We start from the raw sequence: 14,422 nt of genomic DNA, 5'->3' as shown, positions 1-14,422 counted from the left end.
CTGATAGGAGTGGTAGCAGCAGTGGGGAGGAAGTGGTGCAGGGACTGCAGTGCAAGCTCCAGAAGGGGTGGGATGAGGGGTGGTGCAGGGTTCAACAAATGAGGGGGGAGCACAGGGTCTGATGGAGGCCAGGGCACAGTGCAGGGTCTGGGAGCTGCTGAAGTATTGGGGGCACAAGAGTGCAGGGTCCAGCAGAGAGAAGCCTGGCTTGCCACCAATGGCCATGTCCAGTGAGGCCAAAGGGCCCAACTTCTAGTTCTAAACTTTGTTTAGTTGTACACTGTCCTCATAGGATTTTTCATACCTTTACATGTAGCATCTGATACTAACTAGCATTTGGTAAAGGATTCCAAGCTACAGTGACAAGTAGTTTGATCCAGGCCCATGTGTCTATCCCTCAATCTGACTCTCAATTTGTATATAGCTTCCTCTCTTTACCTCTGAAAACCACATGCATTTTTGCAAAATTCTCAATTAAAGCAAAAATGAGCAAAAAAGTGAGTTCTGTTTCACTTCCTATACTACTACCATTTATATTTGAGAAAATAATGTAAGCAGCCATCTTAAATTCACTTGTGGTGTCAAATGTTATAGTTTGTTTAGTACGTCAGCACTGAATGCTAATTAGAGTGAAATCATCTGGACATTTAAAGGCTATTAAATTCTACAGAGTATCATTAACATATTTTACTGGGTTTGTAAAACAGCATTATTAAACGAATATATTCATAATTGTCTGAGTTCACACATACTTATATTACCAACAAACAAGGAAATAGTTTATAAGTTTTACTACACTTCTTTTGTTGTAGGTTGGGAATGGGTGTAGAGTCTTACTAATTTCAGAGTGCTCTATACTGATGATGTCCTATTCAGAATGTGTCAGACTTGAAGGTTTCAGCTCACATCAGTTTATGTGTATTTCCTTGGTTTATTGTGAATAATTTCATACCACTGAGTTTCTTTTTTGAATGATTTGCATTCAGTAAGGCAGAGACAACATTCAAAACAGTTTGTAAGTTTCTGGTAAATGTATTCTGCACAATTTGCAAGCAGTGACTGAAATTAACAAGAGTATGTTCAATCAGGAAGACCAGCCTTATGACCAACTGCCACAAGTTTCATTATGAACCTAAAATGGAGTACTAAAACTATTCTTAAAGAATCCCTGCCTAGGTAGGGGTGACAAAATTCTCCTTCAAATTTTCCTGAAAGTACTATGAGTAAAAATAAGTTTCTCACAAAATGTGGATATTTTCTTTCCAATATTGAGTTCCACATGGTTTGCCATTTCTCTTTAGATACCATAATTTTAAAAATACATATCACAGCTCCCTTCAATGATTTAACCATGAGGTGAATTCAAATAAGAATATATTCAATTGAGAACAATTGGGTTAATTTGCTATAATTAAGTCCTGTGGGAAATGAAGTGACTTTTCTGTCTTGGTATTTTTTCTTTTTATCTCATTTTTAAACATCGCAGCTAAAGATTTGCTGCTTTAGAAGTAGTCACTCTCCATTTTTATTTCATTAACTCTCAACCTCTGTACTCACCTTACCCAGACACTGTGTTGCAGTGACCCTCCTCCTTTCAGAAGAATCTAGCAATCTGTTAGTGCTGGCAGAAGTTGAGTGTCTTCGGAGTAAAGCAAAGGGTTTTTCCTTTGAGTGGTGAAGAAACTTGCTATCCCAGGAGCACTTCCAACCCCTGCTTGCCAAGGAAACACCTCAGTCCTTCTCAAAGAGAAATCACTTCCTGCTCTTTAACTGATATGTTAGGAGATAACGGTTAAGTAGAATAAAACCTCTTTTGTATAGATTTTAATACAACTCAGGTCCCAAAATGTTTTGTACAATTAAGTGACATTGTGGGGTTAGGAAAAGCCTTATAAAGATGGATAAATTGGTTATTTTTTTAATAATACGTTATCTGACTTGCTTAACCCATGGAAGTGAAATTGCCATTCTCTTTAAGAACTGATTAATGAAGTTTATTTATTAATAGAAAATATTTCAAGACTTTAAAAAGACATATATAGTCTATACTTACCTGTATATTTATCTGTATGTCCTTTTTGGTATCTATATATGGAAAGAGAGAAGCGTCAATAACTGTTTAAATAGGAAATAAAAATGCTATAATGAAAGCACAAACTTCACAATCAGTTGCATTGTAAGCAATATGAATTAAATAGTCCACAGCTGTAGTGATATAAATCTGTTTTTTTGTTTTTAGCCTAGCTTGAAGAATTCCAAAATCAGTAGAGCTGGGAGACTGCTGAATATTTCTGTGTATTTTTAAAGGGCCCTGTGCATTTATTACTGTATGGAAAGAACTATCATTAGAAATGAGCTGCAAGTCCATACTTAGCCAGTAGGGCTGTGCAAAGCTTTGGAACATGATTCGGATTTGGCGATGATTTGGAGGCCAAATCTATTAATCCAGATTGAATCGCTAGAAGCTTTAGGCTTTCCGAATCAATTTGGAGCTTTCGAATCTATTTGGAAACGATTTGGTGATTTGGAGATTCAGCCATTGGGTATAATGGGGAATCAATGAAACATCTATAACTTTGTTGTTTTTTGTCTGATTTGCATGAAACTTGCAGGGATGGTAGCACTTGCTGAGGCCATAAAGCCTACCAAGTTTCAAGTAGATAGGTGCAGGGGTTTCTGGGAAACTGCACCTTAAGCTGCTTACAAGTAAAACTCAGGACATGAGTGACACTCTGTGTGTGTTAAGGCACAGGGGGGTGAAAACTGCAGACTGCTAGCCCCTGCTGCAGCCACAAAGCCTGCCAGCTGTCAAGGAGATAAGTGCAGGGACGGTCTGGGGTCCTGCACCTCTGGCCTCAGGCAGGCAAAACTCATGACATGGGTGCTTGTGGAACTGTGTGTGTGTTCAGATGTGTCCTTCCTGGTGCTGGAGCCTCTGAACAACATAATTGTGCCTCCGTGAGGCTGCCTCCTCCCTTACAGCCTCGGCTTGGTCCACCGCTGTAAACGACGACAAGTCAAAATAACTGAGCTGGCTCAACACAAATAGCACCAGCAGCATCAAAGGTATCCAGATGGGACTGTCACAGAGCCTTTCTTTTTATAAGGGAATTGACAGCAAGAAATAAAGATGTTGTGTTGGATATATACTCGTGGTGTGTGATGGATTATCTTGTGTTTTTTTGTTTATGTTATGTTTATATGTTTATTATGAAAAAACAGAAATAGAAAAATATATCTTAGAATATATCTTAAAATATATCATGCCCTCATGAGAGGCTACCAACCCTGCAAGTTTCATCCAAATCATGCAAAAGACAACAAAAGTATAGATATTTCATTGATTCCCCATTATACCCTATGGCTGAATCTCTGAATCACCAAATCTTTCCCAAATCAAGTCAGAAAAGTGATTTGAATCTTTGAATTGAATTGACCGAATCCGAATTGGCTGAATCCAAATAGAATAGTTGCCTATTCGCACAGGCCTGTTACCTTTAGGAATCTGCAAGTGCAACCTGTCTGCTTAGTTATATTATGAACTGTTAGAAGCCACCTTATTTTGTCATAAATTCCAGAAGTTTTGCCTCCAGACATTACAGTCTTACCACTTAGGTTGCTTGTGCTATACTATTAATACAAAAAGTTTTATTGTGGGTAGAGGGTGCTGCTATAAATAAAAGGAAAAAGCATGATAATCATGATGAGAAGCATCTCATTAAGATATAGTAGAAATATCAAAATATCTAACCTAGCTTCAACTTCATGTTAAAACTACTAGTAACACTAGTAACTAGTTAGTAGTGATGCTAGTAATATTTTTTCTAGAATATATCACATTCAGTGTTTTACTATTCCAGATGATTTTGCATTCTTCAACTTTTTCAACTAAGCTATATTAAATATTCATTTAAAAATTAAAACATTAAAATCATAATTTTAAATCTATTTGGGGCTTTCACTTAATATAGAAACATTTTGGTGGAGTGGGGTCAACTGTCAAGGTCAGAACCAAGACCCCAGTCTTGCAAACACCATACTGTGTGTAATATAAAAACACCAGGTCTTTAAGACTGCTTGTGACCTTGATATTAACCATGATCCTAAAGGATTACAGGATGAGGGAAAATATGAGAGGAAAAACTCATGTCATATTTTCAGACTTTACTTTTTTGTTTTGTGTATTTTACTTATCATTTCTACAATGCCATATGCTTCTAATGAGGCCTGAAAACCTTACAAAACCATAGCTCTTCTTACATAATGTATTACTAAGGCATAATAGTGCATATATTTATGAAATAATGAACGTGTGTAACTTTAATTTTTAAAGTAATTTAGCTTTAAATTCTTCCCTGTTTTTGTTTTGTTTTAATGTTCCCCTAGGAACCAACTTCACCCTGGCAGAACTTGGAATCTGTGAACCCTCTCCCCATCGAAGTGGTTACTGCTCAGACATAGGAATACTTCATCAAGGTTATTCCTTGAGTACTGGGTCTGATGCTGACTCAGATACAGAGGGAGGAATGTCTCCAGAGCATGCTATAAGGCTGTGGGGAAGAGGAATAAAATCCAGGCGCAGTTCTGGTCTCTCGAGTCGTGAAAATTCAGCCCTTACACTGACTGACTCTGACAATGAAAATAAGTCAGATGAGGAAAATGGTAGGCCTCTTTCTTTTATTATATGTCATAATATACATGTGTAAGTGTGAAATGTAAAGATGCCCCAAAATTGTATATATATATAATCAAGAGTATTTTTATATTATTATAAACATTACTAGATCAGACATTATAGCATAAACATAACTTTCACTTTTTAAATGCTGTTTTTATACTCTAGAGAACTCGTGACCTATATCTAGAAAAGCATTCAGTAAGTTCTTAGGTATTGGTTTTGATAACATTTCTCATTATGATGTCTTCCAAATACTAGCTTTTTATGCTTCAATCTAGATAGCAATATTTTGCATGCATGTTGTCCACCAGACTTCAGGTAGAATCTGTGGACGTTAATTTAATGATGTCATCAGTGAACAAACTTGTCAGGGGAAAAAATGTATGTGATATTTATATAAAGCATGAAATAAGATAAATAGTTTTCAGTATACTAACAGCATATAAAGTGTCAAATTTAATTGGAGTGGATTTGAGTCCTGTGGGCATATTATCATGGAATTATTAAGCTTTATATGTATCAGAGGTGGTTAATCATTAAAGGTAAGTATACAAGAGGTTCTGTTAACCAGATCTGTGCGTCGAAGTGATATGTACCTATATCTGCTTAATACAGTTTCTTATCTTTTTAACTAAAACAGGGAAAAAAGATAAATTACACAATGCAGAACCAATGCATGAAAAACACATGGGCATTGTTTTGTACTACTTGAGCTAATTGCCCCTTGAAATGTTTACAAACCATTTAAATATTTTCTTATAAAGCAATTTTAAATTTGTCACAGCAAAACTGTGTGACTACATTTTTTAAAAAAAATAGAGCTGGTAAAGACAGCTTGCTGTGAGGAGCAACGCAGAGCATCCATTAATTCTCCATCCTATGGTGTGGGCAGAGAAGGAGCCCAAGTCACTTTACAAAATGAAACAAAACCAAGTTTAATTCTAAAGTGAGCTATTTTAGGAAAATAAGGAGAAACCCCAACAATGCTGCCATATAAAGCAGCTGCTTAACACCAGCTACTGTAATAGATTCCCTTTTACACTATCTGTTTCATTTAAAACTGTACTTTTATGGAACATTCAGCTATTTCAGTTACTCATCAGAAGAGTCTTTCTTTCTTTTTTTTTATTCTAAGCTTTTTTTTTTACCTGACTTGAATTCTTAATATATTAAAGCGAGTTTTCATTCTTTCTTTTTTTTTTTTTTCAATCTCAAGAGTGCCAATGTGTTAGTCATATACAAAGAAAGCAAACAGTTGTGTAAGAAAGCAAACCTATTCTAGCCAGTGATTTGCTTTGCTTTAATGCTGTCATTAAAAGAGTTTTCAGGGGGCCAAATGTCACTTCTGTCAGCATCCTCAATGATCTGACCCAAAGTCCACTGAAGCCAATACAACCATTGACTTTAAGGAGGCTTTGCATGAGGGTCCATATATTCAGTACTTCAAATGAATGTATGTGGACTACTGAAGTTTTGTCTTAGTACAATCGATCTCAGTCTTTGGGCTTGCCATCTAATTTTATTGAGATCAATGTTTGTTTCATTGACCTCAGTGGAAGCAAGATTTAACTTGCAACCTTTTTCACCATTTGAACGTATCTATGCAGGTATCTCTGGTTTTGATCAGATAATGGATTTCATTTTAGTTGTGCTTTTTATGAAATATCAACTATTATGAATTTGACAATAGATAACAATGAATGCATTTTGAAAAGGCAATTTTTCAAATTGTAATGTTAACTAAATAAGGAAAGACATGTAATGAAGTACAGGCAAAGTACAAGGGATACGTTAATTTAATCTTTAATGTTCATTATTAGCATTTTATTTAGTAAGGATTTCATGACAAATATGTTTGTATGTTTGCTTATAAAATATTCACACAAATTTGAAATAACTATTTTACAAGCAGAGGTGTTAACTTGAGTAAATTTTTTCAGGCTTTCTGTCTGACAAACCCTGTTTAGCTCAGGAAAATCAATGCTTTTTCACATCACTGATTTTATGAAGTTTGGGGATGTATTATCATATAGATTGACAGTTGCCCCACTGGTTCAGTACCACAGCGTGGACACTTACAAAGCCATCATTAATTTCTCACGCTTGTGCCCAGCAATGGTTTCCTACATAATAAACACTGTGTCCTTCAGAACCAAATCAATAACCTGTTAGGTATGCTTCTCTTGAAGAGGAAGTAACAAGAATCTATACTTTAAGAGAAATGCACTCTCCAATACAATTTCAAGTATTCAGGAGATAGAGGCATAAAACAGACATTTCTCTGAATGGAATTTTATTCTTTTGCACCTAACCACATTAGGTAAACTCATGATGCATAGATTTCATTGAATTTATTTAAAGTACTGTCTGCTCTCTTTTCCTGACATGGTTCAGTTCCTGCGTTACAACATACTATTTCAGCTGTAAAAAGGTGACATTTTTTAGACTGAGCTGCTAATCACAAATGATATCATTCTACCTCAAAATAATAAACTCAATTTTCATTTAATATTAAATCGGTTTTGGCATTCACTACTTTTCCACATAGTATAGAAAAAGCTTAATTTCCATAAATCACTCTTTTCAACATTTTGCACTAATTCAAAACCATCTACAGAACTTATGATCACTTGCTTCATTTTTAGAATTGGTATAATTCTGTCTTAAATCAGAATTACGTGAGCCTTAAAATATTAGCAAGTTTGAACCGTCTGTTGATCAATCAAAAATAATATAAACTGATCATGCCAAGTATTTCCTGACAGAAAAGCATATTGAAAATCCATTTTGAAAAGTAACACTTTTATTTTTACAGTTCTGACTATTTACCTTATATTAGATCTTGAAATTCAGTATTGTATCTTCAAATATAACTTTTACTGGTGACTGCATGTTGCCATCCTTTTTTGAGAGAAAGCAATATAGACTATAGAAGGGCAAAATATAGAATATAGAAGGGCAAAACTTGAAGTCCTTGGTAACCCTGATCAGTTCATTTCTGAGCTTCTGGTCATCTGAATCATTATAAGTAGCTTATCCAAAAATGATCAATCAAATTAATTTTTTTTAGAAACATATCTCACGATATGATATCGTAAGGTTGATAAGCAGAGAAGAATCAGCTTTTTGAAACCACAAGTATGTTGTATAGGCTGTTAGGATCAAGTGGATCTTCAGTGTTGACCTTCATTTTAAGTAGTGTTGTTGACTTAAAAGTGAGGTACAACTCACTATATATAAGTATAGAGAATATGGTCCTTAAAGCATATGGGTCAGAACTTAGATGTTCTAAATCTGTGTACTTCCATATATGTCCTCTAATATCAGAGGACAGTACTAGTTTATACTCAGCTGATCTTTTGAATGAATTAACCCTAGTTTGGAGTTACAGAATTGTGTCTTGTTCCTCATGTGCTGAACTATTCATATGAGTGAGGTTGCATATTTAGGCCTTCATATTCTATTTTGTGAAAGCAGAAAAGATTAACCTTAGAAGTAGTTTGGCTATTAATGAAAAAAATGCATGCTGAAAGGATCATTAACATTTCCTTGACGTATCAATACTGTAAATTGTTTAATCCAAAATGAAGAGTTAATTCCCTTCCCCTACCTCTCTAATAAAGACTATAATTATACTTCTTATTTACAAGATGAATGGAAATTTTGATTAGTATCAACTCCTATTATCGTTCTGTGATCAGGAGGTTAAAAGAGTCTTCAAAGTGATTATCTAAACTTGTGCATGGCCTACTACACTGATGGAATGCAGAAACTAACTTTCCTTGTTAAGGGTCTAAAATGGCCTTTGTGGCACCTAAGAACTTCTGGAGTACAACAATGTTCTGACCAACCTCTATATTTGCAAAGTGGCAAAAAAATAACAGAATGGAACTTGCTACACTAGCTTTATGATACATGGATATTTCTCCAGGAAGTAAATCCTTAGCTAGTTAAATTGGTTTATTGTTACCACCAAAATATAAAATGTATGCTACTCAAGTTCCTCTACAGCGCCATATCAAGGTCTTTCCTGTTAAGTAGCATTTTGAACCAAGTAATATCTTGCTAGTAATCATGGTTTTCAATGTATCATGAACATAGTTATCAAGAGAACAATCAGCAGCCATCTTGAAAACAAATCATTTTCATGTTTACGGGTAGAGTTCAAACACCACTTTCAAAGGTAAGGAATAGATGTTAGATGTAACGTATGTTTGGGAGCAGTCAGCTGCCCTTTCTTACTGGGATTCAGTTTCATAGTGTTATTAGGTATGCGGTGTTGGATATCATGGAGGTAGCAAGATCAAACTTTCATTAAGGTGATTAGCAGGAAGAGCTAAACAAACCTGAGTGGCAGTAGCATAACAAAGAAAACATAGTCTGGAATGATAGAAATAGCAGATAGCATGTAGTGTCAAGTGGAGACTAGTAGTGTCACAACAGATGCTGAAGTGAACAAGTAGAATGCAGATATACCTACAAGGAAAATCTTTCAAGATGTGGATTTAAATAAAATTAAATTATATCATTATAATGAGAATAACTAGTGACAGTGTAAAAGATGACAGTGGCATGCTACTTCATGTAGAACTGATGTCTTCTTTTTTTCAGGGGTATTATAATAATGCACCTGCATGTCAAGTCACCGAGTTAAGGTGCCCGTATTTGGTTTTAGCTGTTATTCTTCTACATTGGCATCTTGACTGTAACTAATGGTATCAATGGGAATAATAGAATGTAACATATCATTGTATTTTTTTCACAGTGCAACTTCTATTTGGCATTACAATAAAACATCAAACATTTCAGATTTTTTTTTTAAAACGTCCTCCCCCTTTTCTCATGTGTGTGTCAGAAAGAATATGTATATAATACATTTAAGAGTAAAGGCAGGAACAAAAAGAGGAAAATAAACCTATATCAAACTTAACTAGAGCAAGGAAAATATTTCAATGTTTTACTATGCTAATCCGTGCTTGCATGCATTTTAAACATGTTCACTATACTATGATTAAAGATTATTACATGTGTATAAACAAGGATCTACAGATAGGGATTGATTGTTGTTTTGAACCCTCAGATGTTGTGGCAATAGATTGAGGGACTCTAGTTGTGGGGATAAAGGAACTTGGTGAATGTTGAGGTATCACATCTGTTTACAGGTTGATGGGAAGTTGTGGCCCAGACCTTTTTCCATGTTGCTTTCAAATCTTTGGTTGACTTTGCACCCCATTCTGAGTGAGGCTAGCTTTTGCACAGAACCTTTATAAGCATGAGTGTTGGCTGAGAAGCTCTTCTCCCGAGTTCCCAGTGCTTTAAGTTCGTCGTTCCAAGAAAAGCCACCGGGCTTCCTTATCTCAGGAGTTTCAGATTGCAATTGTCATAAAGTTGCCTACCATGCGTTTTTTTTCAAGTCTGATAACTTAGGAGGTGTTCAGTCCAGTCACAGCCCCCCCTTCAACTCCCTGGACTTGGATATCTGCTAATTTCCTTCCGTTATGAGATTCTGAGGCTCTGCCACTCCTTACACCCCAGCCTTACACCACCTTGATGTTTAGTGTCTTGTCTGATAAATTGTTTGTCCATGCTGTCACAGTCCTGTTTTCTTTCAGATTCTTCAGACCCAGTGTATGCCTGTCCAGCCTCCCTTTGGTGTGTCCAGTACCCCAGTTTTTCAACTATTGGCTCTCAGCCGTATCGAAATTGCATGTAGCCTTATCCGTATATCACCTTCCTGTTGAATCTTAAAGTTCAGCAAACTATAATCTAACTCCTAAATTATAAGGTGCAGTTGTGGCACTTTATCTACCTGAAGGCTAGTGGCAATATATAGTACTGGGTACAGAAACCTAAGGAGCTTGGCAGGCAAGGGTTCATGCCGATCAAGTTTTTTTTAGCTAGAAACCTCTATGTCCTGCAGCCCACTTAGCATTTCTTTGCTACTTTGTTGCAGACATCCTCTCTGTTTGCCTTCTAATAGCAAGCTTTAGGAGGGAGATTCTTGCTCTTGTACTAACTGTGTACACCCCCTCTTGCTCCTGCTCCAGAACACTCTCACCAGATTTGTGGGACCACGGGAGGTTTCTGCTCTGCCTCCCTTGGGGCTCTGTACCTGTCTCCACACTCCTCCACTGCAGCAGAATCAACTGAACCTACCGATTCCCCTGTCTCTCTCACCCTCCCTGAACTGCTGTTCTTGCCCCTTTTTAATTGCTGAGCATCCCCATGTGCATGTGAGCTACTTCTTGAAAAGGAGGCGGGGCACCACCTCTCACCCTTTCTGGTGTTGCTCCAGCTGCTTTCCAGGCTGCTTCAGCCACCAAGGACAAGGTAAACTTTTCTTTAACCCCTTCATGTCTTTATCCCACTTACAATGAAGATTGTACCTTTATGGACCAACCATGACCTGGCAATGGAACACCTAAAAGGTAAACAGTTTTCAGGAAAAACAGTCATCATCATTAAATATATGTCAAACCCTTGGTACCACTAAACTTATAGGTTTTCTACCTACATATTTTAATACATTGTTTAAAAGTTTGTTTTTTCATTCTTCCCTTCCATGTAAGCAAGGTCAGTTACTTGTATTTGTAATACCACTGTAGAAGGAGAGAAAATGAAAGACAGAACTGAAAGAAGAAACCAAACTTGTGTTTTGTATCTCTGAGAGGTTATTATGGAAAAGGAAAAATCCCTTGATTGTCCTTTTAAATTAATTATTATCAGTTTCACAATAGTAAATGAGGTAGTTAAGCATCCAATGACCCTTCTATATATGCTGTAAATCTAGAAAGAAAATCACTTGCAGAGGTTTGCCTAAATTAGTGCTGACCTTGTCTTTTGTTGCTGTCTCAATTTAAAAACAGAGTAAATTTTATGCAACAGCATATTCTGGCATTTCCCCAAGATGCCATCGAATTATAGACATCAGCTTATGCTAAGAAACAAAAGATAAAATATAATCACATGGGGAAAATGAATAAAGAGACTGTCTCAGGAATTAGGGCTCAACTACTGAGATATTTAACTTAATTTTCTTATTTTCACTGTTTTAGCCTTTAAATGTTGATCTTAATATTTATTACTTACCCCTTGCATTTTTACCCAGCATTATATTTCACATTTCATAATTTGCATAGATAGTTATGGTAAAATGTAGTTCTACTCCATAAACTTGATTTTGTCAGATGTTTTGTGTGTCTGAATGGAATACTCCAGCTGCAAGTAAAAAGAGTTTTCTTCTAACTGGTGTGTCTGCAAAATCTCTTTGAAATCTGAAAGTCAAGAAAAGTTCTGTCTTCATTCAACAATAGTAAAGAGTCCACGCTTGGTAATTTGACAGTTCTGTAGAAACCATTAAACCATTGCCAGTACCAGAGAGCAGGACCAATTCTTGAGTGCTAACAGAAAAAAAGAAGTCAGGGCTAAGGGGGACACTTCTTATCAGTAAGGTGAGCACATCTACCTGAGAATGTACAGAGGGGGCATATAAGGATAAGGGGAGTTTCTTTTTTTCCTGTTTTGGGGAGTTTCTTTTTTCCTCATGCTGTCACTTTAAAACAGGGATAACTAGAAAGATGTTAGAAATTACATGTAGATAATCTAACCTTTGCATTTTATGTCACGGCACAGAGACATATGAATTACGGTGTCTCACTGAAATCATGTCCCCAAGGCCAAGCCCTGTTCTGGACTTGTGCCAGAGGCTGCCTCTATTCAACACAGCTGTAAATGGGTACCGAATGGCCATTAGGGCTATTAGATCAAAGGTTGCTGAATGTGATGCTAGGAATCTCATTCCCTTGGGTGACGGTGGCTACGGAATCTTTTGTGCCTTAACCATGCTAGGCCAATGCACTGCAATGCTCAGGTGGATCCTTGACCTTAACCTTAATATTTGATATACAAAAACCAACAAGCAAGCTAACTCTTCAATGTAAGATATATGGCAATATAGATTCCAACTGTGAGAAGTAAATTACAAACCCAAACTAACTAGAAACAATGTGTCAGATTTGCCATACAGGGCAATCCACATATGATCAAGGGAGACAGAACCTGCACTGCTGTATACAGGTTTTTATTGCATAGTACAGACACAATAGGATAGAATAGGGCTGGAGATAGAGGGGGAAGGAGATGCAATACTAAATAATCTACTTTGGTATGTCCAAGGCTCAGGTCATCCCAGGAAGATGATTTGGCCTGGAGTGACTGGCGTAGATAACATATAAAATAAGAGGTCTATACATAACATGCAAACTACAATTTTTAAGATACTACAAAATGTGTTGACGTGTTTGGGCATACTTTATCTATACTTTAGGGAAGCTTGTGAAGTACTTTGTAAATGACAAATTTAAAAAGTCATTAAGTATGGTATCAAAGCTCAGTTGCTTAAGTGGATCCAATTTTGATTTGCTCTCAAAACCCAAGGGCACTTCTGAAAGGAAGTGAGTTAGTAATGAGGGAATTGACTAGCAGAGGTGACTTAAATACTTAATAGTGATCAATTCTAATTTTGTCCAGGTACATTGTTCATGCAATTCAGTGCACAGAAAAGCAAGGTGTTAAGGTTTGGGGCAAAAAAGTAAGAGAATATATATCAATAATATGCATAACCTTTAAACACTTAGCAGCAAAAGGATTAGGAGTAGTAGTATACAAGAACTAAAATATTTTTCATGGTTTTAAATGAAACCCAGCAATTCATTGGTTTAGAGCAACAGAAAGAAGAATACCAGTGATGGTTAATAGACACTCATGTCAAAGGAGCTATAGAGATAACAGCTAGAATAATGTTCAGTAGTGCACAGATAAAGGTACGTTACCGGTGGAGTAGTAGTGACATTTATGGGTGGGACTCCACCCATGACTGAACCACAGGGATAGATGGCTATACCCTGTACAGGAGGGATCGTGTAGAGAAAAGGGGCGGGGGTGTAGCTCTCTATGTTAAGGAAAGCTACGCGTCCCTGCAAGCCGATATTGGCGACCAGGATGAACGGCTGGAGACCCTCTGGGTTAAAATCCGTGGGGAACACGGCACAGGGGACACAATGGTGGGAGTCTATTACAGACCTCCCACCCAAAGTCCTGAGATTGACCAGGAGTTTGCCCAGGAACTGGCTGAGGCAGCTTGCTCCAGGACCATGGTTGTCATGGGTGACTTCAATTACCCAGACATCTCGTGGGAGGATCGCTCAGCAAAATCTGAGCGGTCGCAGAGCTTCCTCTCGTGCGTGGATGACCTCTACCTGACTCAAGAAGTCTATGGGCCAACGAGAGGCAAAGTGCTGCTCGACCTGGTACTGGCTACTGGGGATGACCTAGTTGGCGACCTAGTGATCCATGGGAAGCTGGGTGACAGCGACCACGAGCTGATCACCTTCACCATCCGCCGAAAAGCTGGCAAGTCAGTCAGCAACACGCAAGTCCTTGACTTGAGGAAAGCCGACTTTGACAAGCTCAGGAGGCTTGTCAATGAGGCCCTAAGGGACTGTGACCACAGGGAGAGGGGAGTTCAAGAAGAGTGGTTGCTCCTCAAGGGAGCGATCCTCAATGCACAAACAAAGTCTATTCCATCTCGGAGGAAAGGCAGCAAGAGGGCAGAGCAGCCCCCTGGCTCTCCAGGGACCAAGCAGACCTCCTGAGGCTAAAAAGAAAGGCCTACAAAGGATGGAGGATGGGAGTCACCTCCAAGGAGGATTATTCTGCACTGGTCCGGTCCTGTAGGGAGCTGAC

At 37.5% G+C, this 14,422-nt stretch overlaps 1 protein-coding gene across 10 annotated transcripts in view; it reads left to right on the top strand.

Moving 5' to 3' along the window:
• Window positions 1-14,422, top strand: part of TENM2 (teneurin transmembrane protein 2) — a 2,247,577-nt gene that overhangs the window by 1,439,432 nt on the left and 793,723 nt on the right. For all 10 annotated transcript variants that reach the window (XM_059733461.1, XM_059733468.1, XM_059733466.1 and 7 more), the window contains one exon: window positions 4,387-4,662. In XM_059733461.1, coding sequence (XP_059589444.1) covers window positions 4,387-4,662 — 276 coding nt within the window. The remainder of the gene's footprint in view (window positions 1-4,386; window positions 4,663-14,422) is intronic.

This window comes from Alligator mississippiensis, chromosome 9 (genome assembly GCF_030867095.1).
Source record: "Alligator mississippiensis isolate rAllMis1 chromosome 9, rAllMis1, whole genome shotgun sequence".
Classification (NCBI taxonomy): domain Eukaryota; kingdom Metazoa; phylum Chordata; order Crocodylia; family Alligatoridae; genus Alligator; species Alligator mississippiensis.
Note: the sequence above shows the minus strand (reverse complement) of the source record. Positions and strands in the feature narration are given on the sequence as shown.